This window comes from Molothrus ater, chromosome 15, assembly GCF_012460135.2.
Source record: "Molothrus ater isolate BHLD 08-10-18 breed brown headed cowbird chromosome 15, BPBGC_Mater_1.1, whole genome shotgun sequence".
NCBI lineage: Eukaryota > Metazoa > Chordata > Aves > Passeriformes > Icteridae > Molothrus > Molothrus ater.
Genome location: NC_050492.2, coordinates 12,238,979 through 12,266,030, shown reverse-complemented (window position 1 = coordinate 12,266,030; position 27,052 = coordinate 12,238,979). Strand labels below are relative to the sequence as shown.

At 53.1% G+C, this 27,052-nt stretch overlaps 1 protein-coding gene across 1 annotated transcript; it reads left to right on the top strand.

Annotated features, from left to right (window-relative positions):
- The first annotated feature begins 7,010 nt into the window (after positions 1-7,010).
- Positions 7,011-17,103, top strand: SPARC (secreted protein acidic and cysteine rich). The gene is made up of 10 exons (XM_036391657.2): positions 7,011-7,137; positions 12,958-13,026; positions 13,202-13,252; positions 13,407-13,491; positions 13,909-14,030; positions 14,236-14,356; positions 14,539-14,672; positions 14,803-14,951; positions 15,517-15,665; positions 15,852-17,103. Exons 2-10 carry the CDS (start codon positions 12,970-12,972, stop codon positions 15,878-15,880), a joined length of 897 nt encoding a protein of 298 aa, XP_036247550.1. The 5' UTR covers positions 7,011-7,137; positions 12,958-12,969; the 3' UTR covers positions 15,881-17,103.
- The last annotated feature ends 9,949 nt before the right edge of the window (positions 17,104-27,052 follow it).

Sequence of the window (27,052 nt, the reverse complement as noted above, 5' to 3'; positions counted from 1 at the left end):
AGCACTGCTAATTTTAGCAGCAGCTCCTGAGGGAGGGACCCTGCTCTGGCCAGGCACAGGATGGAAAGTCACAGCGTTTGCTCAGGGCCCCACATGACCTCGCTATTCTAGGGCTGCCCAGGTCCCACCTTGCCCCAAGCCCACAGACACAGAGTGGCCTCAGCCCCGAGCCTCCCCGCAGCCCAGCGGCTGCTGCCACAGCCCTGCTCTGCCAAAGCCCGGCCAGAGGGGATGGTGGTTTCTGAAGGGAAGTAAACAAGCTTCAGGGCTAAATTGAGATCCCCACAACCCACACACTGAAGCACTGATGGAAGAGGTATTTTCTGCCCACATATGTCCGCTGGATTTTCATCCACCTGAGGGGATTGTGCCCTCTTAGGCTTCCTTTACTCCCTGATCAGTGAAATTCCATCAAGCTCCACAGAGATGATGTGAATGATTCCTGCACTGACTGGCTCTTGCAAGGGCCTATACATGGCCTTAAAGATCTGAATTGCTCAAGGTAAGAAGACTTTAAGGAACTTGAACTTCCCAGAGTAAAATCCACACTGCACAGGGGAGCTTAGAGAGGTTCAAAGGTGCACAGGAGATTATTTGAAAGGAGCCAGCAAGCAGAGATGGTGTGGAGGTCAGTGCTTGCACTTGGTGTTAGCCTGGCACAGGCCATGTCTGTAAATCACAGCCAGATGCCAAAATCCCAGGGTGGCTCCCAGCACTGCCCCTACCAGCCCTGCCTGCCTGACCCTACAGCCCTTCCCACGGCTCCTCAGGATGGCTCAGGCTCACAAGATGTCCTGCCCCAAATCTTGTCAAAAAATATTTCCTACTGTCTCCCCTAATATCTTCTTTGCCAGCTTCCAAGGCTGCCTGTGACTGGCTATGGTGGTATAACCCCAGTGGGCAACCAAGCACCAACACTTTCCCCTCTGTACCCAGTCCTCCCAAATGCACGTTGCCAAAACCAATCCCATTTTGCCTCCTCTGAGGGATACCCTGTTTATGGAGCCTCCTGCATCCAGCAGCCTGGCTCGGCTGTCTGGTACCTCTCAAGCCAGGGCTTGTTCTGAAGTGAGCTCAGCTGGAGCAGAAAGTGGCAGAGCAACGGAGAGAAAAATGTGGATTCTCAGGGTGGGTGGGTGCAGGCTCAGCCAGGGGTGGCCCCAGCACCTCAGGCACCTCAAGCACTGTGGATGCAGCCACAGCTCCAGCAGAGCTCAGCTCCCAGCCAGGGATGCTGTAGCTCATCCAGCAGCAGTGCAGGGGGATGTGGCCTCGGGGATGGCTCTGTCCTTGTGTCACCGCTGTGCAGAGGGCAGGGACGGGGAGGAGCCGGACAGCAGGGAGGGCGCACACACCGAGGCGCTGTGAGAGGGGCAGGGATGTTTTCATTGGGTTTTGCCAGCTGAGGGTTAATAGGAGGACACTAAAGTCCTGTTCTTCATCTCCACGGGGAGCTGCTAAACTTTCCAGGCTTCAACTCAGATTCCAGCCTGCCTGTCACCAGCGTGCCTTGCCCTTGCCAAGAAAGGCTTTTCCTCTTTGCCTACAGTGATGCACAAGCCTGCAGCAAAAGCAGCCCCTTACTGCCCGTGTTCTCAGCTGCTGGATCCTGGGAGCAGCGAGGGTTCCTTATGCTCAGGACACCAAACCCTGCTGCCTGCTTTGCCTCAGCTGCAATCCCAATCCATGACAGCTCCCACAGAGGAGTACTTGAGGACCTGCAGCTCATCTCTACATACATCTCAGATAACAATTCTTTGTAAGACTTTATAAATACAAACATAATTATTACAGACTATTACTGCAAAAAACTGAAAAATTCATGGTTCACAACTCAAAATGAAAATGAAGCCCCATCACTGCTTGGCCCCACTGGACACTGACCTCTGCACCACGTTCCCAAAGGGGAGCCTTGTAAATGGGCTCCCAGCATAGACATGGCCCAGGAAAACCATTGCTTTCATCCCTTAGGTGTAAGTTGGTGTGGCTGATTAAATTAAAAAGGGTTGTGGGGTGAGTGGCCAACTCATCTGAGAATCAAGCTTCTCTTAGAGGACCTCATACTCGTGACCCAAAAAAACCAAATGGAGCTGGCCCCAGAGAGCCTTGTGAACCCTGGAATTTGCCTTTCTGGGCTTTTCCTCACCCATGGGTATTGCCACTACTTTCCAGATGGCATTTGATGTTCTGGGGCTGCCACAGCTTCGCCTGGGTACTCCCATCAAAGCTGCCCTTTAGGCTGTGTTTCTCCATGGAAAAGAGCTGCCACTGCTGCCCAGGAGCTTCCCTCCCCACAGGTCCCAGGGGCCTGAGAGTGGATTCCTGTTTATTTCCTCAAGCAGTTCTATTCATATCCTTCAAAAGCTGCCAAACCCCATCTGTCAGGCCCGAGAGGACTCAAAAGTGCATCCTAGGTAAACACCAGGAGCAAGATGGGACTACCTGGAGCTAGCAGCACTTCCCTCCTGGGAGTTTTATGTCACCTTCTGCAAGTCACAGGCACAACTCCAGCACAAGGTCTCAAGCAAGAACAGAGTTGGGCTGAGACACCCAACTGTAATTCAGGCACTCAACATCCCTGTGCCCAGGATGAGCAGGGAACAGCCCCTGGCAGCAAGGGAGGCCTTTGGGATGGACATTCAGGTTCTTTGGATACTGTAGGTGCTGGGCTGGCACCAAGCTCAGCCAGGCTGGATGTGCCTGGGAGTTTCAAACCAGCTGAGGAGGTGTCCTGTCTGCAGGGAGGGCTGTGGGGACTCTGCCACAGGGCCAGGGTGGGGGCTGCAGCCAGAGGGGTTCTCTCTGCCACCCTGTCTGGGTGTTCAGATGGATGCCCAGGAGCAGCATCCTGGGAAGTGCAGGGGCAGCTGCAGCACACAGAGCTCCTGTCTTGCTCCACAGCTGAGCAAGGTGATGGATTTTACTCCCCTGCTTCTTTGGCCTCAGTTTGGTTTCAGGGAGGACAAACAGGCTCCTCCCAGGCCTGCGGCCCCACGCATTTCCAAGGGAGGGAGATGATAATGCAGGGGGAGTTTGAAGGAGGCAGGGGAGAGACCTTCCCCATGGGGCATGGAAGAGCCTTCCACCAGAGCACCCAGGGACAGCTGCGAGAGTCCCCACACCTCATGGAAAGAACAAGACATCCCACAGTAAGCCTGTCCTGCTTTCTGGCTCTGCAGCCTGCTCCCAGGCCATGAGTCACTGCAGAGCCATGCACAGCTGCCTTTCCATCCCCTGCCCTGCTGGATTACAGCTGAGAATCTGCAATCCACTCCTTCTTCTCCATCTGCTTCTGACCAGCACCCATTGAAGAGACTGTGAGTGTCCATCTGCTCCATCTGAACCAGGCAGCAGCCCCACAGCTCAGCCGAGGGACAGGGTCCCATCCCACAGGGAAGAATTCCCTGCCCCATGCAGGACAAAGACAGCCACTCTCAGGCATGTTCCAAGGGCATTTGGGTTCATCCTGCCCTGTGCAGATGGTGCTTCCAGTGCCCTGCATCTGCTTAGTGCAAGCCCAGAGAGCACAGCCCTTCTGCCTCTGATCTGCTTCTGAAATGGAAAAAACCAGAAACCCTCCAGCTGACACACTCCCAGAGAGCAGGAGAGATGGGAAATTCCTGGGATAAGCAGATTCCTCTCTGCTCTGCATTTACTCTCAACTTTTCCTGAGCTGGGTGCTCCCACCCCTGCAGCCATTGACTTCCCCCACACTGCCCTGCACCTGTGAGGAGCTCAGCCTTCAGCCACACACCCAGGGAGGAAGACTTAGCAAATTACATTCCCACTGTGGTTCCAGGGCATCCTGTTTATTTATATGCACTTTGGGTTCATTGTTTTGCAGCAGCATCCACCAGAAATTAATGCAGACACATCCTCTAGAGAAAAACTCATTAGAGAATCCCTCCCAGAGCAGAGGGAAGGAAAGGCTCCTCACACTGACAGACTTGTGAGCAGGGGACAGCAGGATTATTAATCCACACTTGTATCACTCCTCCAGAGCTGCTCACTCGCCTTTTTCTTCATCTCTTACAGCAGAATTGTTCCCCTCTTGGAAAGCACCAGCCCAGATCTGCCCAGCCTGGCTCAAAGCAGGATGAAGAAATTTGGATTTTAATCTGGGGTTAGCTGGAGTTCAAACCTCACCCCTCCAGACCTCTCGGCTTTGCTGTAAAATGAGCTCAAGCCCCAGAGGGTCTTGCCCTGTTTGCTGTTTCCATCAGAGTTTGTGCAGCCACTTCAGCTGGGAGCCAGCACTGGGAGCCCTGGGGTTCATCTGCTGTGCCCAAATTTCACTGGCACAGGGTCAGGAGCCTGAGCTGGACCTGCTGCAGCCCTGCCAGGGTTCCTGGGGCTGAAGAGGACCCTTGGGCAATCTCCTGCCCATCCAGTGCCCCAGATGGCATAAGACAGCTTTCTAAATATGTGTGAGGTCCAGGTTTCCTCCTGGCAGCCTGACAGCAAAATCTCCTCTTTGCTGACCCTACTAAGCCTTACAAGAGTGGAAAGGACTTTCCAGGACTTCCTTTGCAAGCTCTCAGTCATTTCTGGAGCTCTTTAAAGCTGCTGAGTTTAAAGAGCCAGGCTGTTGCTCCAGGCTCTTTGTGATCCCCCTCCATCCCACTGCTGTTGCCTGGCACTGTGTCCTTCCCAAGGCACAGGACCTGGCTGTCCCCACGCTGTGCACCATGAGCACCCCTCACTGCCACCCCCTGGGCTCACTGGATGAGCTTGGGGGCCATTTCCAGATGTGAGTGCACCACTGCTTTTTGCTCTCACTCAGACCCAGGGCCCAAGCCACCACATCCATAAAGAAAGCCCTGCTATAATTATCTCCGTGGCACTATCATTTGTTTAAGCCCTCAGTAGAGGGCTTAACTCCAGGCTTTAGTGCAGAGCAATTGCCACGTTGACAGTTAGAAAAGTCGTGGTTTCTTTTCTCTTCTTTTTTTTTTTTTTTCCCTCTCTAAAATTTTTTCCAGATGTCTTTTTTTTTTTTCCTCAGGAGAAGAACCAGCAGTGGTACAATTTCAATGTGAGCCGTGACTAATCCACTGCAGAGAGCATTCAACAGCTGTGTCCAGCTCCTTGGGTTACAACTCCAGCAAATGAAACTTTGGCTTAGGGGACGTGTGACCTCTTGGAGCTAAACTGGACCTACAAGTGACACCTGGGAGCCACGGACACTTGTGGTGGGAGAGCAAGGTGCTCCAGTTGGTTGCATTAGAAGGAGCCATGGACTCTTAGACACCATCACAAATCCAGCCTCCACAGGGACCTGGGAGGGTCACATGGAATATCTATGAATGTCTCTGTGAGTGGTATCAACATCCACATATCAGCACCCAGGGATGGCTTTTGGAAGTGTGCAGCCAGGTAAAGAAATGGGTGAAGAAGATTTTCTTCTCTCGTTCTTTGCCACCAGCCTCCTGAGCTGCCTGATCCCAGAGATTGCCTGTTCACTGGGAAGTGATGATGGGTTCTCATTAACCCCTCCTCCCTTCTTTCCCCTCTGCCTTCCCTTTTTGTCCTGTTTATATTTTTTTGCCTTGTTGGCCATGGGATGTTTAGTCTTACATCTGACCTCTCACATGCAGCAGAAGTGCCATGAGGCTGGGTGAGGAGTGAGCTGATACAGAGCCATGACACAAAGGCATCCCACAGAGCAAGGAGCCAGCACAGCCTGGCAGGTGATCACAGCCCAGTCCCTGTGCTGACATCTAAATCCTCAGCAGCATCAGTGGGAAGAGCTAAGCACCCAGGTCCATGTCTCAGCCCTCTCAAAGATAGCACATTATCAAGAATGAACCCAAACCACAGGCAGCCAAGACAAAACACGACGTTGAATTTTGCTGTGATCTCAGTGTCCTTCACCCAGCATCCACAATCTCACTGCTGTGATCTCAGTGTCCTTCACCCAGCATCCACAATCTCACTGCTGGTGCCCAGATGTCCTCAGTCCTGCTGGCTACACGAGACATGAGACACCATCTTTCCATTGCCCTGGAGAGCAGCCCTAGGGTGAGGTTTGATGCCACAGGGGGATCACAAGCTGCAAAGGGCTGGATTACCCACGGGGCTCAGGACAGCCCTCTATGGCACAGAGACATTCTTTAAGGATGCCCAAACTGTAGCAATTTTTGGCTACTGGTTCTCCTTTGCAGTGCAGTGCCAAGGCCATGCTGGTGCTGGGGGAGCAGATGCACCTCAGACCCTCTCAGCCATGGAGAGAAGCAAGGGGAGAGGAGCTGGGTTTTCACCCTGGGCAAAGAGAGGAACAGATGGGAAAACTCAACTCCAAACAGCTTTGCTGCTTGGCTGCCTCTGGTGGGCAGCTGCTCCAGCTGATTTATGATCTGTAAATAGTGAGTGATGTCTGAAGAGACCACCAAATTCAGCTGAGTGGCAATTCTGGCTGTGGGGTTTGTTCAACCAGGCCAGATCTGCTGGATGATAACCACAACAGAGAGATCACTGTGCTGAGAGTCACATCGACCAGCCCAGCATTTCTCTGCCTACTTACAGCATTTCAGATATGAAATTATCTACACTCCACATTCTCTGGGTCATTCTTTCCTCTCCCTCTCTACAAGGCAGTCACAGATATCAGCAATGTTAGGAGACAGGATGAAGAAGCAAAAACTCAGTTTTTCTCTGCACCCCCCTGAGGATGGGAAACACCAGCTCAGGGACTGAGAAATGACAGCATTTAACATTGCAATTGCAGCAGGTCGAGGTGTTAGGAGGTGCAGAACCAGGCAGAGAGATGGCATTTCCCCATCCCCGTGTGCTGTCAGTCCGAGAGAGACAGAGAACTGAAAACTCAGCGCAGGCAGCTGCTGTGACAGTGACTGCTGGGAGGGCTGCTGGGGACTGCTCTGTCCCTGACAGGGACCCTTTGATTTTCAGCTTGATTTCTCTGGTCTATCCTGTGGAGCCAAGCTCAGGGACTGCCCACTGGGAAGCGGAGGAGAGGAAGAGACCGATTTGGAAAGCTAGAGAGGAGGAGGAGGGGGAGAGGCAGAGGGAAACCCAGCCCACCCTTTGGCTTCCTCCTGCCTCCTTCTAAAACTTGCAGAGTCCTCCAGCCTGTCCAAGCGCCTGAAGTTCCCTCAGCCGTGCTGCCGGGACTGCGAGGTATGGCCCGAGCTCCGCGATTGCCTTTGCTGTGCTTTTCCTCCCGACACGGGGGTCCCACAGCCCCACTCGTGGGGGTCCCTGGCCCCGCCGTCCCAGCCCTGTCCCCATCCAGTGCTGGCAGTGCGTCACTCGGGATGGGCAGCTGGACGCGGTGCCTTTAGAGACCCCTCCTGACTTCACCCCTTTCTCCTCTTCGCAGCATTTCCCCTTCTAAACCGTCTCTTATTCAATTTCGCTGCCAGAGCTTTAATGCTTTGGTGGCATCTGACTGTAAAGGTTTGATTTGCCCTCATTCTTCTCCCTCCTCCCTTTTCCCCCTCTGTGTTTTCAGCTGGTGGGTAGCTCTTTAGTGAGATCCATGACACCAAGGTGTGGGCACATCAAACCAATCTGCAGAGAAAATCAGATGTAGTTATGAACAGTCCCCACTTCTCCCAGCCTGAGGTGTGTTGGAGGGTGATGTTTTACTCACCGGAGTATCCAGAGGAAGAATAAAAGAGCTGCTGGCTTCATGTCAGCGGTTTTATTTCTTTCAGAGCAGCCGGTCTTATTTCTCCTTTGAAAAAAAAAAAAAAAAGACACTCGGCTTTTTGTTCCAAGCAAACTCTGAATGCCTTTCAAGTCTGCTGCCCTGGCTTGCCAAACTCTGGCTGATCGACTGTTAGGGAGACGGAGATTGCAGGAGAGGAGGAGCAAAACTCTTTCGGGGTGTTTTTTTTTTTTAAGTTTTAAGAACTTGGGTTCCGCCAGGCACAATTTTAGGTCCACATAGAAGAGACGAGGGCTCGTTTCCTTTAAAGGCAGCTGCTGTCCTTCCCGGCCCGCTGACGTGACAGTCTCACTCTGCTCTTTGTGTCCCTTCTCTAAGAAAGCATCCAGCCAAAAAAAAAAAAAAAAAAAAAAAAAAAAAAAAAAAAAAAAAATTTAACCGGCTGAATCCCCAGCCAAACCGAAAGGCAGAAGTTTCAAGTTGGAGTGAAATGGGGGGTACCGGCAATGGCACCAGTACTCCTGAGTCCTCAGAGGGCACCAGCTTGAAACAGCCCAAAAACTCAGCATCCCTCCAAAAGGACAGAAGTTAATTGCAGCCGTTTGTTGGGCGAGTTTTAAGTGGAAAAGAAAAGCTGTGGCGTCGGGCGCGGCAGCTGAAGCCAAGCCATTGTCTGCCACATAGGCAGGAGCAGGGGTGCGGGCGGTGTTGGGAGGGGGGAGAGCAGAAATAAACTTTTCGAACTTTTTTTTCAAGCCCTTCCTTCCACAACACTCTGCTCTTCCATGACTCAGCCCCAGAGGAATGTCGGCTCCCATGGAAACCTTTTCTGGGTCCTCTGGTCCGAGGGATGTCAGGGCTGTTATCGCCGGAGCGCTTGTGGCAGGGCAGGTCCAGGGAATGCTTTGGAGATGGTTTGCATTTTTTACAGAATATTTATCGGACAGTTTATTCTCTGTCTCCTTGGTGGAGCTGTGCGGGATCAGCTGGTGGCACCCCCGGGGCTGGAGGGACCCCCCGCACCTGGCACAAAGCGTCCGGGCTGCTTTGGACACTGCCTTAGGTCCAGCCCACACAAAAGAAAAAGCTCAGGCAGGACAGACAGCAAAATTCTGTCTCACTCAGGGCTCATCCATGAGTGGCTGCCTGCAGCCCACAGCACATCCAGGCTCTTTGCTTGGTACTAATTTAATTGTTTTCCATTATGGATTCAGTCTGTAATCTGGAGAAACTATGGCAGCTCCAGCACAGAGCTGTGATGGGGCTGGGCTCTTGCTGTTGTATCAACAAGCCCTGTAAGATCTGAGCATTTCTGAGCTCACACAGAGCTCCCAGCACAGGGAATGGGCTCACACAGTGCTGTGGTGTAGCCGTGTCTTTAGTGACTCTACACAGGCACATGGGGCAGGGGGATTTTTCTCCCCACTGTGTTTTACTCAGAGCAAGTGTGTGTGTGAGCTAAAGGGAATTTCAGTTCCATCTAAGCCTTGCATGGCTCTCTGAGCCTGCACAGTGTGTGAGAGGGGTCTGTGCAGGTGGCAGGAGCCCGGCTGGCTTCTGCCCAGTCCCCTGCCCTGCTCCCCAGGCACCCAGGGCAGCTGCAGCACATCTGGGTGAGCCAGCACGGGACGTGCAGGGACCTGTTCAGCAGGGAGCTTCATGGGAACTCACACAAACATCTCCGGCTTCAAATGGAATTTCAGCCTGGGAGTGGCTGATGAGTGAAGCTCAGAGGGTCTTGCGTGCACAGGGAGGGCAGGGCAGGCAGTGGGGACCCAGCCCTGGTGTTGTGTCTCCGTGGGGGTCACACTTGGTCACCCACCTGCACCTTGAGCACTGTGACCCCAGCCGGGTTTGGCAGAATCTTTTCCTGGGGCAGCTTTGCCTTTACACTCAGTGTGAGGTGGGGGAATGTCAGATCCTCCAGAGACTCGGAGGAGCAGTGGGCAGAGGGAGGGTGGGTGCAGGAGACCCTGCTGGCGGGCTGGGGTGCAGGCAGGAGCTGAGGCGCGGCAGGGCTGTGCCCCCCATTGCCCATTGCTGCCTCTGTGGCTGCAGGGGGAGGAGGCCACGGAGCCCCTTGCCCGGGGTAGCAGGGGTGGCAGCCAGGGCGAGGAGGAGCTGCCCAAGTGGCCAGGGAGAGACTCCTCCCCACGCTAACGTGGCATCCCAAAGGGCTTACGCAACCCTGGACAGGGCCAGCGCCACATGGACCAAGCTCCACCATCCATGGAGCCTCTCCTGGAGGCTGCACCCGCCCCATCAGCGTCCTCCCCACCCCACAAAGGCTCCCCAATCAGCTGGGGTCTCCAGGAAAGACCCAGTGGCACAGACTCTCTGTGCATCACTGTGGGGTACATTCCCCATCAGGAGGAGCTGATGGTGGTGCCACAAGCTTGGGGGGAGCCTGGTAAAGAGTTCCCTGAGCAGCTGGCTTGGGGTTTATGGAGGTGCTGAGGGTCAGGCTCTGCCCTCTCTACACCCCATGGTTTTCTTCTCTGGGGTATGGCTGTGAAATGCAATGAGCAGCTGGTGCTGCAATGAGGGCCATGCTGGAGAGGTGAACCATTGGGGTTCACCTCTCCAGGTGTGAAACCTTCCTGGGGTTAACCTCCAGGAGGGGTTTGGGGGAGCCCCCAGACTCTATTTAAAGAGTGACTGGGAGCTGAAGTCTCCATGTAGGATGTAAGTGGGATCAGGTATTAAAAACTCTGCACAGCCCATGGGTCCTGCAGCCCATGGTTGTCTGCTCAATCCACAGCATTGAGCATGGCAGGCCTGAGGAGAGGGTGGTGACCATGGAGCTTCTCTTATTCTATATTATCAGCAGCCTTTTCTGAGCTGGTTTCCAGCATCCTGCAAAGTGCTGGTGTCTGTTGATTCCTTTAGGATGCAGAAGGGCCTAAGTCCCTGGTTGCTAAAATCTTTTCCCTGTTTTCTTCTGTCCAAAATGACCCCACAGCTGCCCTCTGCCCTCCATAGGGCTCACAAAGCAGTACCAGGCATTCCCAGTGCAGAGCCCCTCAGGGATCCTTCCAGGTCCCTCAGCTCGTGGTGTGGCACAGCTGCCAGCTCCAAAGAGCATCCTCTTGGATAGCAGGACCATGGTTGCTCCACCAGGAGGGAGACTTGCACCATGGACCACGTTATCCTCATAGAGCAACCCTGTGTGCAGGGCTCCTGAGCTGTTATTTCAGGACTTTTGGCCACCAGGCATTCAGGAATGACCATTTGCAACCCAGCCAGGGGCTCACAGACTCTGCAATGTCCTCACTGCACAGCTTTGCCTCCAAAAAGTTGTTATTTTATTATAAATCTGTTTTACCATCTAAGGCACAAGACAGTTCTGCAGAGGCTGTTTGCTCAGACTTTTTCATGCTCCTTCTTCCTCCAAACACAACACTGGCAGCTCCAACTGTCTGCTGGCTCCTAGCAAACACCTAATTCCCTGACCCCACTTACTGCATGCCCAGACTTTGAAATTCAAGGCTTTTTTAAAGCTTGGGGAAATGATCTAAGATGGCCTTGGCATGGGGTTGGGTTCTCCTTAGTGCCACCTTCCACATGTGCATCCTCTCCTCCAGGCTGGGCACTGCCCAGGGAGCACCACTGAACCTCAGAGCACCTTCCAAAGCAAAAATCCCAGGAGGAGCCTTTACTAGCCAGGGGATACCAGCAAGGGAGGACATGGCCAGAATCACCTGTACTTTTCCACCTCTCTCCCCAAAGAACCCTTGCAGGAAGAAAGAACCAGTGATCTCTGCTGGCAAATGCTGGCAGGGAGAGGAGGGAGCTGCTCAGCTGCAGCCTCAACAGAGCCAAAGAGCTCATCACCCCTGCCCACAGCCCCAAAGAGCTCATCACCCCTGCCCACAGCCCCAAAGAGCTCATCACCCCTGCCCACAGCCCCAAAGAGCTCATCACCCCTGCCCACAGCCCCAAAGAGCTCACCACCCCTGCCCACAGCCCCAAAGAGCTCATCACCCCTCCCTATAGCCCCAAAGAGCTCATCACCCCTGCCCACAGCCCCAAAGAGCTCATAACCCCTGCCCACAGCCCCAAAGAGCTCATCACCCCTGCCCACAGTGTGACCTGCACCCCACTAGAGGCTGGGTGAGGTCCTGAGATTGCAAAGAGGATTTTCCCTGAGTGTCCAAACCTCTCTAAATCAGGAGGCAGAGCCCAGCCGGGTTGGTGCCCTGGCAGCACAGCTTTGGGGTGGCCTTACACCCAGAGAGCTGCTGTGCACAAGCAGGAAAAGGCTGCAGTGCCATTGGATACCCTGGGAGAGAAGGAGAAACCTCCTCCAAGGCTTTCTGTGCCATCAATAATCATGAACAGCTCGGTGGCTGGCCCCAGGGCGGGCTGTGTGCAGGTGGAGGGGAGGAGGGCAGGCGGAAGGGGAGGCTTGGCAGGAGGACAGGTCCCCTGGCTGGCAGGATGCAGGGGACAGAGGATGTTCCAGCAGCGATGCCAGCCGCATACCAAGCGGGCAGCTGAGCTCCCTGTGCCCGCACACAGAGCAACCAGCCCTGCCAAACAGGAACCGGGGGGACGAGGACACGGGCATGTCACCAGCTGTGCTCTCCTGGCTCACACTGCAGCCGCCCCCTCTCCTGCAGGGGCTCTGCAGCAGCTCAGACTGAGGGGGTGCAAAGGGCTCGTCCTTCTGGAGCTCGTCTCGCAGCAGGACACAACCCCAAAGAGTCTTGGGTCCCTCAAATGCAGTCTGGGGAGCCTTGGGTCTGAGCAGGAAAGGGATAAACAATAGACACACCAACATTTTGGGGTGCTGGGGATGAGGGACTGGTCTCTGATACCCCTAGGGGTGTCTGTGTCCATGGGGAAGGGGTTTTCTAAAGGATTTCATTCTCAAGTGCTCTGTCTCATTGTTTGTCTGTTATCTATTTCCTTCATCCAGTTCCATATTTATTCTGATTGGCAACTAAGATGATAGAGTTTCATTCCTTGTACCTGGCACTCTTATCAGGAGATTTTTAATGTGAAAAATATGGGGGGATTGGTGAAAAAAAACCCTCCAGAGAAGGAAAGAGCCATTTTGACTGTGATTTTCCTAAAGGCCATCCAGGAGAGCAACAGACATCTAAACCCCACTGTCTCATTTTGCAAAATCAAACGACTTTATCTTGGAAACACAATTTGGCCCAAGGTTTTGGCTTCAAAAGCCATCATGTGGGTCTGTAACACCAAACAGACGAGGCAGGAAATGGAGAGAACGCCTTCCTCGAAGTGTCTGCTCTGCCTGGAGCCCAGCAGCACACAGTGGCCTCCTTCCTCATCCCTCCTTTTCCTCTGCTTTATTCAAGGTCTGCTGAAAGATGAGGGCCTGGATTTTTTTCCTTCTCTGCCTGGCAGGCAAAGCCCTGGCAGCACCGGTAAGTGCAGGAGACAGCAGAGCTGTCAGGGTTGTTCATCTGGAGCAGCCAAGGGGATTTGCTTTTATAAAAAATAAAGTACTGAGGAATGAGGGACAACTTGAGGGTGGCCCTACTGCCTGTTCCAGTGGGTCCCCCCCCTTGGACCCCCACGCATGTGCGTTTTCCTCTGCAGCAGGAGGCTCTGCCTGATGAGACAGAGGTCATCGAAGATCCCACCACAGAGGTAGGTGGTTCTGTCCCTCCTCCTCACCCATCCCCTCAGCAGCCACTGCTCTGCAAAGAGCATCTCCAAAGCTCTGGGGAGCCATGGGGGGCTGCTCTGCCCCACAGGAGCTGGGGCTGTGCACCCACAGCAGAAACACCGACCTCTTTTGCAGGAGCCCGTGGGGGCCAATCCTGTCCAGGTGGAGGTGGGAGAGTTTGAGGAACCCACAGAGGATGTAGAGGAGATTGTTGCAGAGAGTAAGTCACTCTTCCCCTGCCCTCCAGCTGGCAGGGACACTGTCCCCTCCTTGTGTCAGGGAGCTTTAGCCACCCCAAACAGTGATGGGCTCCTTTGGGCAGGGCTGTAGCACAAGGACGATGCCAGCCTGGATGCACATTCAGAGCAAGAGGCACATGGCCTCTTCCAGCCCTGGGCTCTCTGTAAGCCCATCTTTGCAACAGAAAAGCCACTGGTGTGGCTACAGAAAGGAGTCCAGGATTAGCCCCAGGGCTACCATGGACTTCTGTAAACCTTCCCATCTTCTCAGTGTGAGAACAGATGTGGGGACCTGTCCCTGGTGAATTCTCAGTCTTCCCTCTGTGCTGAGGTGCCCTGAGCATCTCATGGGAGGTGAGGATGTGGCTGGCTCTGACTTTGCTCCCCTCCTGCTCCAGATCCCTGCCAGAACCACCACTGCAAGCATGGCAAGGTGTGTGAGGTGGATGACAACAACTCACCCATGTGTGTGTGCCAGGACCCCTCCAGCTGCCCTGCCACCGCCGGTGTCTTCGAGAAGGTGAGGGCAGGATCTGCTCAGTGCCCAGGGCAGGGAGGGACCCACATGGGCTTTGCCAGAGATGGTGACACATGGAGACAGTGTCAGGGTGGCTGGTCCCCATCTGGTGATGAAGAAGGAGCCATTGCCCACCCCAGGAATGAGTTAAACATCTCATCTGGAGGCTCTCCCTGCCTCTCACGCAGCATCTCCCCTTCCTGTGCAGGTCTGTGGCACTGACAACAAGACCTACGACTCCTCCTGCCATTTCTTTGCCACCAAGTGCACCTTGGAGGGAACCAAGAAGGGACACAAGCTGCACCTGGACTACATTGGGCCTTGCAAATGTAAGTGGAGCCACTCCCTCCGACAAAGGCACCTCTAACTGGGCACAGCCCCATGTTCACGGCCTGGTGGAGGGCAAAGATCCTGGCAAGCTCAGGGCTGAGTTGTGAGGGCACCAGGGCTGTGTCCAGGGCGTGGAGCTGCATGTGCAGATGCTGCACTGAGCCCTGTGTGTGACTTGCAGTCATCCCTGCCTGCCTGGACACGGAGCTGACTGAGTTCCCCCTGCGCATGCGGGACTGGCTCAAGAACGTGCTGATCACGCTGTACGAGCGCGATGAGGACAACAACCTGCTGACCGAGAAGCAGAAGCTCAAGGTGGGGCACAGGGCACGGGTCTGGGAGCTCACCCCCACAGTGGAGGCCAGCACATCCAGAATGACCTGTGGGATTGACTCTTGGTCCCCATTTCCCTGCTGACAAGGCCTCCCCACCTCTCCCATGGCAGGTGAAGAAGATCCACGAGAACGAGAAGCGCCTGGAGGCCGGTGACCACACCGTGGAGCTCCTGGCCCGGGACTTTGAGAAGAACTACAACATGTACATCTTCCCTGTGCACTGGCAGTTCGGGCAGCTGGACCAGCACCCCATTGATGGGTGAGTACCAGCACAGCAGGACGAGGAGCCCAGAGCCATCTCCTGCCTGAGGAGCAGGGTGATTTGGCAGTAGAAGGTGTCAATGCAGGCTCGAGATGTGACACAAGTGGGTGGCTGGTGGCAGAGGTTGTGGCAAACCAGGCTGGGGTAGAGGCACCTTTGCCTTCTGCAAACTGCTCTTCTGCAGCAAGAGGGGCCTCCCCCAGCCCCAGCTGCTCCCACCTCCCTTGGGTGTGGAGTTTCTCCCTTCTCAGATTTACTGTTCTATGACAGTCCCCTAAAATATCGTAGTCCAAAGGCCCTGGGATAACTGCAGCAGCTGAGATAGCAGCTGCTGGCTTAGCTGTGGGCTGCAGATGGGCATGGGAGTGATCACACACTCAGCTCAGGCCTGTGGGGTGGGGGCAGCTGGCAGGGACCCCCAGCTGGTGGCTGTTTTGTGACCAGCCCTTGACCCTCGTGACACTCGGTGGCTGATACTGGGAGGGCACAGGGCCAGCAGCCAAAGCAGAGAGCTGGGACCAGCAGCTTCCCTGCTGTGAGGGTGTGGTGGTGACCCTGGCAGGTACCTGTCCCACACGGAGCTGGCCCCGCTGCGTGCCCCCCTGATCCCCATGGAGCACTGCACCACTCGCTTCTTCGAGGCCTGCGACCTGGACAACGACAAGTACATCGCCCTGGAGGAGTGGGCCAGCTGCTTTGGCATCAAGGAGCGTAAGTACCCAGGAGGAATGGGGCAGGAGGGGCTGAAGAGCACCCCCAGAACCCCCAATGTGCATGAGGCAATGCATCACAGCCAGCCCTGGGTGAGGGCAAGCAGGGGGGACTGGGAAGGGTGCAGGAACAGTGGGAGCCTGGCAGTATCCACCTCCTAACTTTGTCTCTCTTTTCCTTCCACAGAGGACATAGACAAGGATCTTGTGATCTAAACGCTCACCTTCCTGCTCTGCTGCCTGTTTTGTCATGTTTTAACCTTCCCACTTCCTTTGGTTTTTAAACTGCTTTTGTTTTGTTTTGTTTTTCCCTGGGAACAAGGTGCTAATATAGGTCTAAACATATGTAGTAACGGTGCTAAGAGAAATAACAGTCCTCATTCATAGCCTTATCTATCACCACTAGATTACTCACCCAGCTGTTTCCACACGCTCTTACCAGCCTCTTCTCTCTCCTACGTCTTTACTGCTGATTGTTCCTGTGCTAAATATCCGCTCTGCCTCACCATCCGCTCTCAGACTTCTCTTGACTTCTCGCTAGCAGCACGTTCCTGGACACTCAGACACAAAACCCTCTCAGCTGATTCACCGCCCCAGGCACAGATGCCAGCGAGGGAAGGCAGAGCCAGAGGATGTAGGAGGATTGGGTTCTCAAGCAGAGCAGCTGCAGGTGACATTGTGGCCACCCAGCTCGTGGTAGGAAGGGTGGAGAGGGGTGAGAAAGACAGAGAGGGGTAGGATTTTGTTTTTTTTTTTCCCTCCCATTCCCAGGGTTTAGCAGTTATTGGGCACAGAAAAAAAAATATAAACTGAACAAGCGAATAGGGAAGTGCACAGAATTTAAAACAAGTAAGATGAAATTATTACCATCCTGTAAAATCCTCTTGAATAATAAAGTTTGAAAGTGCTACATGCTTCACCATCACTCAATGACCACGCTGCTGTCGTGTTTTCTGTGTGGCTGCCTGTTCCCCAGGGTGTATGTGTGGCTCACCTTGGTTCTGTGATTCAGCTCCAGGTGAGACAAAGCTCTTGGCTCTCCCCAAATCACAGTGCCCTGAAGCACTTCCCACCCCTCTGCCTTGGCTGTGCCTAATTCCAGCCCTGCTCTTCCAGAGAAGCTGTGTCAGACTTGGAAGGGATATTTCTGCCCAGAAAGTGGCCTGTGTGCCACATGCTTGAGGGAAAGGCTGTAATATTTTTTTTTCCTGTTGTGGATTTAAGGGATGCAAAGGATGGAAGGGAGAAGGTATTTGGATTTTGCTTAATAAGAGAGGGTCCTGACAGGAGCAAAGTGATGGTTAAATCTCACAGGCTGAGAACTCTTTTTTTACCTCTGAATGTTCCCTGTGCCTTATATTATTAAATTCCTGCCACAGTGTGAGCAACCTGATGAGTTTCTGTAATAAAAAATACTGATTTGAAACACTGACAATAAACCAGCCTGCAATGTTCCTCTGTTTCATCCCATCCTGGTGAGAGAGGGACTGCCCCCTCAACACCAACCTCATGCATGGGTTCAAGTTGTTCCCACAGGTCTCCCAGCCCCAAAAAAGGTTCTGGTCCAAGGTAAGCTGAGGTGTTTCTGCCCATTCCAGCCCATCACTGTAAAGGGCTTGGGGAATATTGGGTGGGAAACATGTGGGCAGAGATGGGGTCACTGCAGCAGCCAGCACAGACACTCACATGGCTCTCAGGCCCTTGTTTTCATCAGCAATAAAATCCCTGGGAAAGGCAAAAAGGCACAAGAGTAGGAAAGTAAACACCCCCATTTGCATGGGCTAAAAATAGCCAAGTTTCAAGAGCTCTGGCTCAGCTGTGAGGTCCGTGCTGACAGCCCTGTGGGGTGTGCTGTGCTCCCAGCAGGGCTGTCAGGATCCTGCACAGGGTCACTCCTGGCTGCAGATCCCACAGGACACAGACACTTTATATGGCCAAGGTGTGTGACCCCCCTGGGAAAGCTCAGCCCAGGGGGGCAGGGGAAGCACAGCACCCCTTGCCCTGGCCACACTGCCCCCCAGGGCTCCTAGCCAAAGGGGGCTCCCAGGGGAGACACAGTGAATGCCTCCCCACTGTGGGAGCAGCTCTACAAACTGGCAGACCTGACACAGAGAAGGGCACCACTGCCCGTGACCCCTGCAAGAGCCAGCTGGATGTGACCCACCTCCAGGCCTGGAGAGCTGTTGAGAGGAGGTTTGGGCAGGGCAGAGGACAGGAGGACAGGCAGGGGCTGCAGGAGATCAGCCATCCTGTGCCAGCTGCTCTCCAGTCACTCCCTCTCAGCCAGGATCCCTCGCTCTGCTCCCCTGTGAGAGGCAGCTCCTCCACTCCTTCCAGCCCAGCCCTCCTGCCAGGGCCACCAGACAGCACAGGAGCTTGGGTCCTGTGCAGGGGAAGGGTCTCCAGCCCTGCTCTCCCCTGCCTTCCCCTCTGGTGCACGAGTCCCAGCAAGCTCAGGAAAGCCAGCAGGCTGCCCCAGGATTGCTGGGTGTCACAGCTCTGGAGGTGCAGTGATCCCTCTCCAAGGCCATGTCCCATCCCATGGGACAACACTGCTGTCCCAGCAGACTGGCAGAGCCCAAAGGAGCCAACCCAGTGCTACAACAAAGTGCAGCTGGCCTGGCTTTAGCTGAGCATCAGAACGAGCTCAGGAGGTTTGGGCTCTCTTAACCCTTCAAAGGTCACAGCCTGAAGCATCAAGTGGTTGGAATTTCACTGCCTTGGGGGAAATGCCATACAAGGGGTTATGTCAGGACTTGAGGAATAAGCTGGCCTCTTTCAGACCCAGACAGTCAGCAAGGATGGAACAGAACAGCCCTTTCCCTGTTGGAGCTGAAATGGAGCCTTCCCGTGCCTGCACAGCAGTAAAGAAACTCCCCTGTACTTTCCGAGTGGAAATTCTCCCTGTGGTTTGTGCTGACTGAGGACACAGTTTGCAAACCTGAAAAAGAAAAAAAAACAAAAACCAACAAACTAAATAGAAAACTAACAGACAGATCTGGATCCAAAACCAGCACCAGCCTCACCTGAGTGCTCCAGTGCATCTGCAGAGATGGTTCCTCTTGGTGCAGTTACCCACTGAGCCATGTCCTGCATTCAAGAGAGGAAAGATAGCATAGACAAAGATTTCTGTACAGATTTGTGCTCTGTTTTCCTGACTCTTACTTTTGTAAGAGAAACAAACTGTGGCATAAATACTGCATTAAGGTTTGTGGCTGAAATGTACAAAATGCAGGTGATGAAAAAGGTGACAAGCCAGGGATCACCGGGACTACTCCAGTCACACACCTGGAAACAGCCTGGACGCAGAGCCCCAGCACCTGGAGCCCCTGCTTCTGCTCTCGCTAACGGTGACACTGGAAACCTGTGGAATTAAACTCATCCTACAGCACAGAAACATGGAATCAAAGTTCTGAGTTGGAAGGGACCCACAAGGATCTCTGAGTCCAACTCCTGTGACAGGACAACCCCAAGAATTACAACATGTGCCTGAGAGTGTTGTCCAAATCCTTCTAAAAATCAGACAGGTACTGTGGCCTTGGGAGCCTCTTCCAGTGCCCAATACCCTCTGGATATTTGAAAATATCCAACCTAAGCCTCTCCTGACACAGCTTCACACCATTCCCTCAGGCTCCATGTGTGAAGGCTGGTATTTCACACAGGTTCGAGCCTCATCAGCTAAAATCAGCCCTGCAAAGGAAGACTGAACCATGTGACTGAGGCCTTCGACCTGTGTTCAGGCACCCAGGGTGGTGGGGTCGATGGAGTCACCATTCCCAGTGGGAATCTCACACACAGGTCTCTGCCACAGCAGTTCAAGCACCCCCAGAATTACTGAGGGGGGATCTTATCATGGGTGTGGCACAGAGGGTGTCAGGATTTCCTCCACCCATCTGCCCTGCTCCGGCCTGAGGAGCAGCTCCCAAAATGCTCATATCCCCTGTGCAGCATCCTTTGGTCTCAAAATCCCTTCTTTTGAAAGATGCACGAACTCCGTCAAATCTTGCCCAACCGCCAGCGAGGAGACAATGCCGGGGGAAACCCCTCTAGGGACGCATCTCCTGCGGCCGGGCTGGAGGGAGGGCAGAGGGGAGGGAAGCAGACACATTTTGTCTGCCCCCTGAAGCTGTGAGAGGCGCGTCCTCTCTCTCCTTCCGCCCCGTTCTGCTCCTCCCCGGCCGGTCCCGTCCTCGGCAGCGGCGCGGAGCGGCCGGCGGGGGGAGCGATGCGGCCGGGGATGGAGCCGGGGCTGCGGGGAGGCTCTGCCGGAGCGGAGCGGGCACAGGGAGCTTGTCCCGGGGCTGCCCGGGCACAGGGCGAGAGAAGAGACCCGCTCAGCTGAGGGCTCTGCCCTTCGCAGCGGAGCGGCTCAGAGCCCTGCTCCCTCTAGGGCTGCGTCCCCACCACGCTGGGCTACTGCATCCCAATGCATCCCATTGCATCCCAATGCATCCCATTGCATCCCATTGCATCCTATTGCATCCTATTGCATCCCATTGCATCCCATTGCATCCCATTGCATCCCAATGCATCCCATTGCATCCCATTGCATCCCATTGCATCCTATTGCATCCCATTGCATCCCATTGCATCCCATTGCATCCCATTGCACCACATTGCACCCCATTGCATCCCAATGCATCCCATTGCATCCCAATGCATCCCATTGCATCCTATTGCATTCCATTGCATCCCATTGCACCACATTGCACCCCATTGCATCCCAATGCATCCCATTGCATCCTATTGCATCCTATTGCATCCCATCGCATCCCATTGCATCCCAATGCATCCTACTGCATCCCATCACATCCCATCACATCCCATCCCATCCCATCCATCCATCCCATCCCATTCCATCCCATCCCATCCCATCCCATTTGCTAAACCCTATTACAAATATATTTGTATTCATAATATTTATTATTTATTTCATAAATTATAAATTTTATCTATAATTTATTTCATAAATTACAAATATTATTTATTTATTATATTTATCACTTATTATAATAAATAACAAATAATTATTTATTGCATTTATAATAAATATTATTTGTTATATTTAATGAATATTTAATTATTAAATAAATATATAAATAAATATTTATAAATATATAAATATATTTTATATGATTTTATAAATAATTTAATAAATTTTATATAATAAATTATTTTATAAAGTATAAAATTGATTTATAATGTATCTTATAAATAATAAAATTTATTTATAATTTTAAAAATAAATAATAAATATTATTTATTACATTATTATTTTATAATAAATAATAAATAATTTTATTATATTTATAATAAGTAATTATTACATTTAATGAATATTTATAATATAAATATATAAATAAATATTTTATGTATATTTATTATATTTATAATATGTGTAATATATTATATTTGATCAAAGCAGTTGATCAAATCTCAGGCTGAGTTTGGCCAGGGGGTCCACTCTGAACCCCATGACTCAATGGGAGGCTCTTCCTTACCCTTTGCACTCTTATCTTTTTGTGTCTCTGGTCTCCAAGCAAATCCTTTTAAGATGATTTTGGTAATTTTCTTCTGTATGCTTCAGCAACCTAGGAAGTGACAGAGTGGATGTTGCCCATCAAACTCTGTTAAGTTGCAGTTTGACAAACTTTCATTCAAACTTGCTTTTGCTGACACCTTTGTCAGTGACTCTTTAAGTGACCTAATGACACCATCCCATCTCACCCCGAGGTGCCTGAGCCCCCCCTGCCCTTCTGGAGCACAGACCAGTTTGCACTCTAAAGGACTCATGGCCTGTATGATTCCAAGCTTTGTGCTTTGCAGCTCGCTCTGTCTTTCTCAGTACCATTCCCTCTAATTTTTGAACCTACTGGCTGGTCTTGATTTGATGGGCCATAAAACCAGAGCCATGGCCTTCCTCTGGGTGGCCTGAGGACAGAGAGAGGATGCAGACAGACAGACAAGTACTTCACTGCACAGTGATGCTGAATTCTAACAGGAGCTGGGCTTGGCCTGATGCTCTGGTGCCAAGGTAATTGCACAGTAAGTAATTATTTGTGTCAGGTTTTATCCAGTTTCTGCACTGCCCGTGGAGAACTTCCATTACTTTCTGTGTTATGTCCTACCACATAAACAAGGGCCATTTCCCAACTGAGTCCATTTTTTGCCAGGCTCAGTATTATGCTCCTAATCAAAGAAAGTCTGAATCTGTGATTCTTGGGAAACAACTCGCCCCAGGACATATTTTTATGTGCATTCCCTACATTTTTCTTAATTTCATATTCCTTTTGATTGCTACTCCATCTGGATTCGAGAGACTGCACAAGTCTCTTGTTGTTTCTTGTCCAAACACCTCACGGATCACCTTCACTGCCTGGGTTTTGGAGACTGCTGCTGTCAGCTCTGGGGCCAAAATTCTCCATGCTCAAAGCCAAGCCTGACCACAGCCTGATGGTCACTGTCTGCAGCTGCCCAGAGCAGTTGTGGCACCACAACCATGCCTGGCAGGACAATTCCTGGTGGCCAGGGCTGTACCTGACACTCACAGGGCTTTTCACAGCCAGGAGCAGTGTAAAACCACCACAGGACTCCTACACTGAGCATCCAGTGCTGCCCAGCCATGCAATGCATTTCCTTCCCATGAAATGAGGGGTCTCCTGGAAACTGGAGGCTCTTTCTCCCCCAGCACTAATCTCCCCAGAAGAGCTGCTTCAGCTCACAAGTGCCTGAACTGGATGCAGTCTGGAAGCTGGGTTAATATCTGGGTCACCACTTGTTTGCTCTGCTCCTTCTCCCTGAAGCATCTGCTGTTGAGAGCAGAGATGAGTCAGGGCAGACCTTTGGTCTGACCCAGTCCTGCTGCTCTTCTGCACTAACCACACCTGCAATCATGCCCTGTCTGCTTGGGCTTGAGCAGCACCATTCATCCTGCAGGATTCCTGTTGTTTCCTCCTGGCCATGGTGTCCTTAATGAAAACTTTATCTTCCATCAGATGATTCCCCCTTCACTTGAGAGCCAGCTCCAGGTTTTAGCTCTGGTGCAGATTTTCATGCCCTTCAAAGAGCCCTTCCCTGTTCTGAGCACTGCCCACATGCTGTCTGTTTGGTGAGCCTTTATCCTGCTCCACAGGAATAATTTCCTTTTCCTTTACAGCTTGCTCATCCAGGAGTATTTTACTTAACATGTTCTTGTTTGCATCCTTCTCCTTTGCCCAGCAGCTGGCATGGGATGAACTACCTGTGGCAGGAAGAAACATGCTGTAATAATCAGAGGGGAAATCTGGAGGGCTCCAGAGGTTTGTTGCCCTTCAGAGGCAGATGCCCATATCCCTTGCACATTAACCATAACACAGGGCCTGTGCTGGCAAACTTCAACCCCTGGCCATGGAAACTCATTTCCCCTGGAGATCTTGGCATGGCAGACAGAGTGGAAGGAGAATAAATTTCCCTCTCCATATGCAAAGGGCAAAAGAGGAAGGGAGGAGAAGACCATCCTCTTCTCCTTGGCTGCCTCTGCCTGAAAACTGGCAGGGATGAAAGTGCTGCACCTAGAGATCACACCTACAAACCCCTGCCCATGCTGCCCTGCAGGGAGGAGAGCAGGGCTGGGAGCCAAGCAGTGCTCAGCCCAGCACTCCCACCCTGCTGTGCCCATCCCTCCTCCTGCCACCCCCAGACCCCATCACCACCACACAGCTGCAGCATCACAGGCATGACCCCCTGGCAGACCCAGTCCTCCTACTGTGGATGGTTTCTCTCCTCAAGGACGCTCAATTCTGGCTTGAAAAGCCAAATGTTAGCTGAGGAGGAGCTCTTTGGAAAGGAGCTGGGCTGGGATGTCAGGGCACACCTTGCTGCTCCAGCAGCCAGCCCCCCCCTCTTCAGCCCCAAGCTTGGGGCTCTGCTGAGGGCTCCCCTTTCCCTCCACGCTGGAGCTGTGGCTGCCTCCCCTGCTCCTGGCCTCCAGCTGTACCTTTAACATGTGTGGGCAAACCCAGGTTCCTGAATGCAGCTCGGTTCAAGGCAAAGGTGTTGGGGCACGTTCCGTTTGGGAGAGCAGGAATGACTGAACTGCTGGGGAAAGGCCAGCCTTGGACTGCCAAAGCTGGGAGAGGCTTCCTGATCCAGCCCTGTCTGGGAAGGCTTTGAATGGACCCAGGGAGGAGGCAGAGAGGGTTGGGATCGCTGGCAGCCACAGGGACAGAGGAAACAAGATGGGGTTGAGACATGCCCCTGCTGCTAAAGGTTCCTTCTGTGAGGATGCCAGAGGATCTGTGAAGAGAGTGAATGAACCTGCCTTGGCATCCCTGCTTCTTTGGAAATGTTTCCTCTTTCCATCCAGGTGTGAGAGCAAAAATCTTCCCCTTCCATGCAGACCAAACCAAGGCCAAATGGCAGAGCCGTACTTCACACACACGTGTGCACACCCACGCACAAACAGGGGTTCTTGGGTTATCTGACAAGCTTCTACTTCTTCTTCCATGTTCTGTTCCCTCTCTTGCTTCTCCCTGGGCTCAGCTTATCCTTGCACAGCTCCCTCCATCCCAGTGAGTTAAGCTGAGGGTAAAGCTGAGTCCAGGTGGCTCTGACTCTGACTCTCACCAGCCCCACAGAGAACAGGAGTGGGGCTTGTTAACCCAAGAGATAACTTTGGTGGGTGAGTGCCTCTGGATGGGAGTCATCCATCCATCCATCCATCCATCCATCCATCCATCCATCCATCCATCCATCCATCCATCCATCCATCCATCCATCCCCTCCATCTCTGCACTCCCTCTTCCTGTCTCCATCCAATCCTGCCAAGCCAGGTCCTCAGGGCCACAGCTGGCCCCAAACTGGTCCCCACACAGGGCTGGAGAGCTTCTCTGAGCTACTCTGAGCACCCCAGGACCCCTTTGTCCTGCCCACTTTCCATCCTGCCTTCTCCAGAACCCGGCAGACCTCCCAGGAAATGCTGGAAGGGATTTTCTGCCTCTCTGTGCTGGGGTTTCCTCCTCCATATCTCCACATCTAAATCACCAGGGACATGCCACAGCCAGCAGCCACCCCAGCACTACCCCCATCCCTCTGGAGTGAAGTCAACCTTCCCCCAGAGCTAAACAGGAGGCTCTGCTCCCCACCCTCTTGGCAAGTCCATGGCTCACCCACAGGGGATTATCAGCCTTCATTCTCCTGGCCCCATCACTCTCTCCTTCCCCCCTCAGCCTCGGGGCTGGGGAAGAGCAGGCACTGATCTCTCAGCACGTTTTCCTAGCAGGACCCTGCCTGTGACCTCTGCCTAGAGACCTACAGAGGAGCAAAGTTGGAAAACATGAGCACAAACTGAAGGGTCTCAGCTTTGCAGCTGAGTTTGTTCATCTGCAGGCACCCCAGGAACGGGATTAGCTGTGGGGTCCAGCTCTTATCTGAGTACTTTGAGTCTGACTCTGCCTTGCTGAAGAAGAGATGGTTGGATTTCTTGTAGATTATTTAGGGTATCAGAAGTAGCCTGGCAACAACATTTTTCTCCCTTGCAGAACTCAGAATTAAGCCATGTGCTGCTTTGAAACAATGATCACACAGGTGATCATTGAAAAAAAAAAAACACCCAAAACCTCCACTGACTCCTACCCATTTCCAGTTTTGCTCAGTGCCAGTGCCTCTCATTTCATCTGACTCTGATGATGACGAGGAGGATTCCAGCACTGGGAGGCATTGATTGACCAAGTTCCTCATCCTTTTACTCACTTCCCCATCCACCCACACGTGGCCAGGCTTCGATTCCCTGAAGGATCAGCCCTTGGCGTTCCTGGAGCCTCATCCACAGCAACAGCCAGCACAGATGCCCTCAGCAGGGTTGAACTGTTTGAGGGAGGGAGTGCTGATTTTTTGGTGGGAATCCAACGAATGATCTCATCCTAGAAAGGAAGCCAGAAATCACCATCTCCACCGGGCAAGCCATGGTGCTCACTGTAAGCTGCACAGACCACCCCATGCTCTCTGCAGATGGCCTGTCATGCCTCCCCACCCCTCAGTCCCACCATCACCCCCACCTCCACATTCTTCAGCTTTGATTTCTTGGCAGGAATGGTCAGGACTGCTGTCATGGCTGTGACTGCCATCCCACCAAATGCCAACTGGACATCAGGCGAGCTGGCCAGAAGGAGAAGAAAACAAGTTCAGTGTCAGGGTAGCAAAACAAACCCCAGAGAAGAGTGGCACAAGCAAGCAGTCTGTCTGATAGGGCTGGGGTGGCAGAAGCAAGCAGTCTGTCTGATAGGGCTGGGGTGGCACATGTGGTGTGGTGGGTGCTGCTGGGCCAGAGGCAGATCGTGTGTCCCTGGCACAGCCCCATCCCTGCACTGTCCCTTCGCCATTTCCCTGCTCTGGTGGTGGCAGGGCAGCCTGGCCATCCTCCACAGAGCTGGGGGCTGTTCTGCACTCCAGCTGTTGTCCCAGCCACCTCCTCTTCCCCTGCTCTGGCATTTTCTCAGCAGGCCCAGGCAGCAGCACATCAATGGCACCATGGCTGCTCTGAAACCCTCAAGTTGTCCCTTCCCAGCCCCGTGGGAGGAGGCCAGCAATGCCACAATTGATCAGCACCATTCACTGCTTGCACTTCTCACCTGAGCCCCCTCCTGCCTCTGAGCCCTTTCCTGTCTGCCTCCCAGCTGCGTTTTCCAAAGAGCAGCTACAGGTGGTGGTTTTGAAGCCCAGGAGCCATGCAGCTCCTGTGATGGTCACTGAGCCTCCATCCATCACACTGCAGCCACAGCTGCACTCCAGACTGAGCCCTCAGCGCTGCCTTGCTGACCCAGCCTGCTCAGCTCCTGGAAGCAAGGACAGGGAGCACCCTGCCAAGGTCACAGAGAGGGCAGGGAGATGTGGTTTGTGCATGCCCACAGACACCACTGCAATGCTCCCACTGCCCGTGGGCCAGAGGCTCAGAGATCCCTCCTCAAGGTCTCTCCCTGACCTGCAGCAGGGCTGCTCTGTGGTGGAGTGGAGCCCTCCTGGCCCACCTGCCTCTCACACATCAATCCTCTTAGATCTCATCTTTGTTCTCTATCCCACTGTGACATCCTTTTTTCCATTCCTCTGTGTCTCCAGACATTTCTCCAGACCTCTGGCTCTTCCTTCCAGACTCTACCATCTTCACCATCTTAATTCTGCATCCAGTGCCTCTTGCCACAGCCCCCCATTTCACAAATCTCATCTAAGTATTTTTGCTCTATTTCTATCACTCACCAGCACATCCCTCACTGGTTCCATTTCCCTCCCCAGCTCCCCAAAAACCACCTCCACCCCCTTCTGTCTGCTCCCAAGTGCTCTCTCCGCCTGCCTCCACCCACAGCTGCCCACAGCACTGCCTACCTCACACGTGCCTTTCCCTCCCCACCTTCAGCC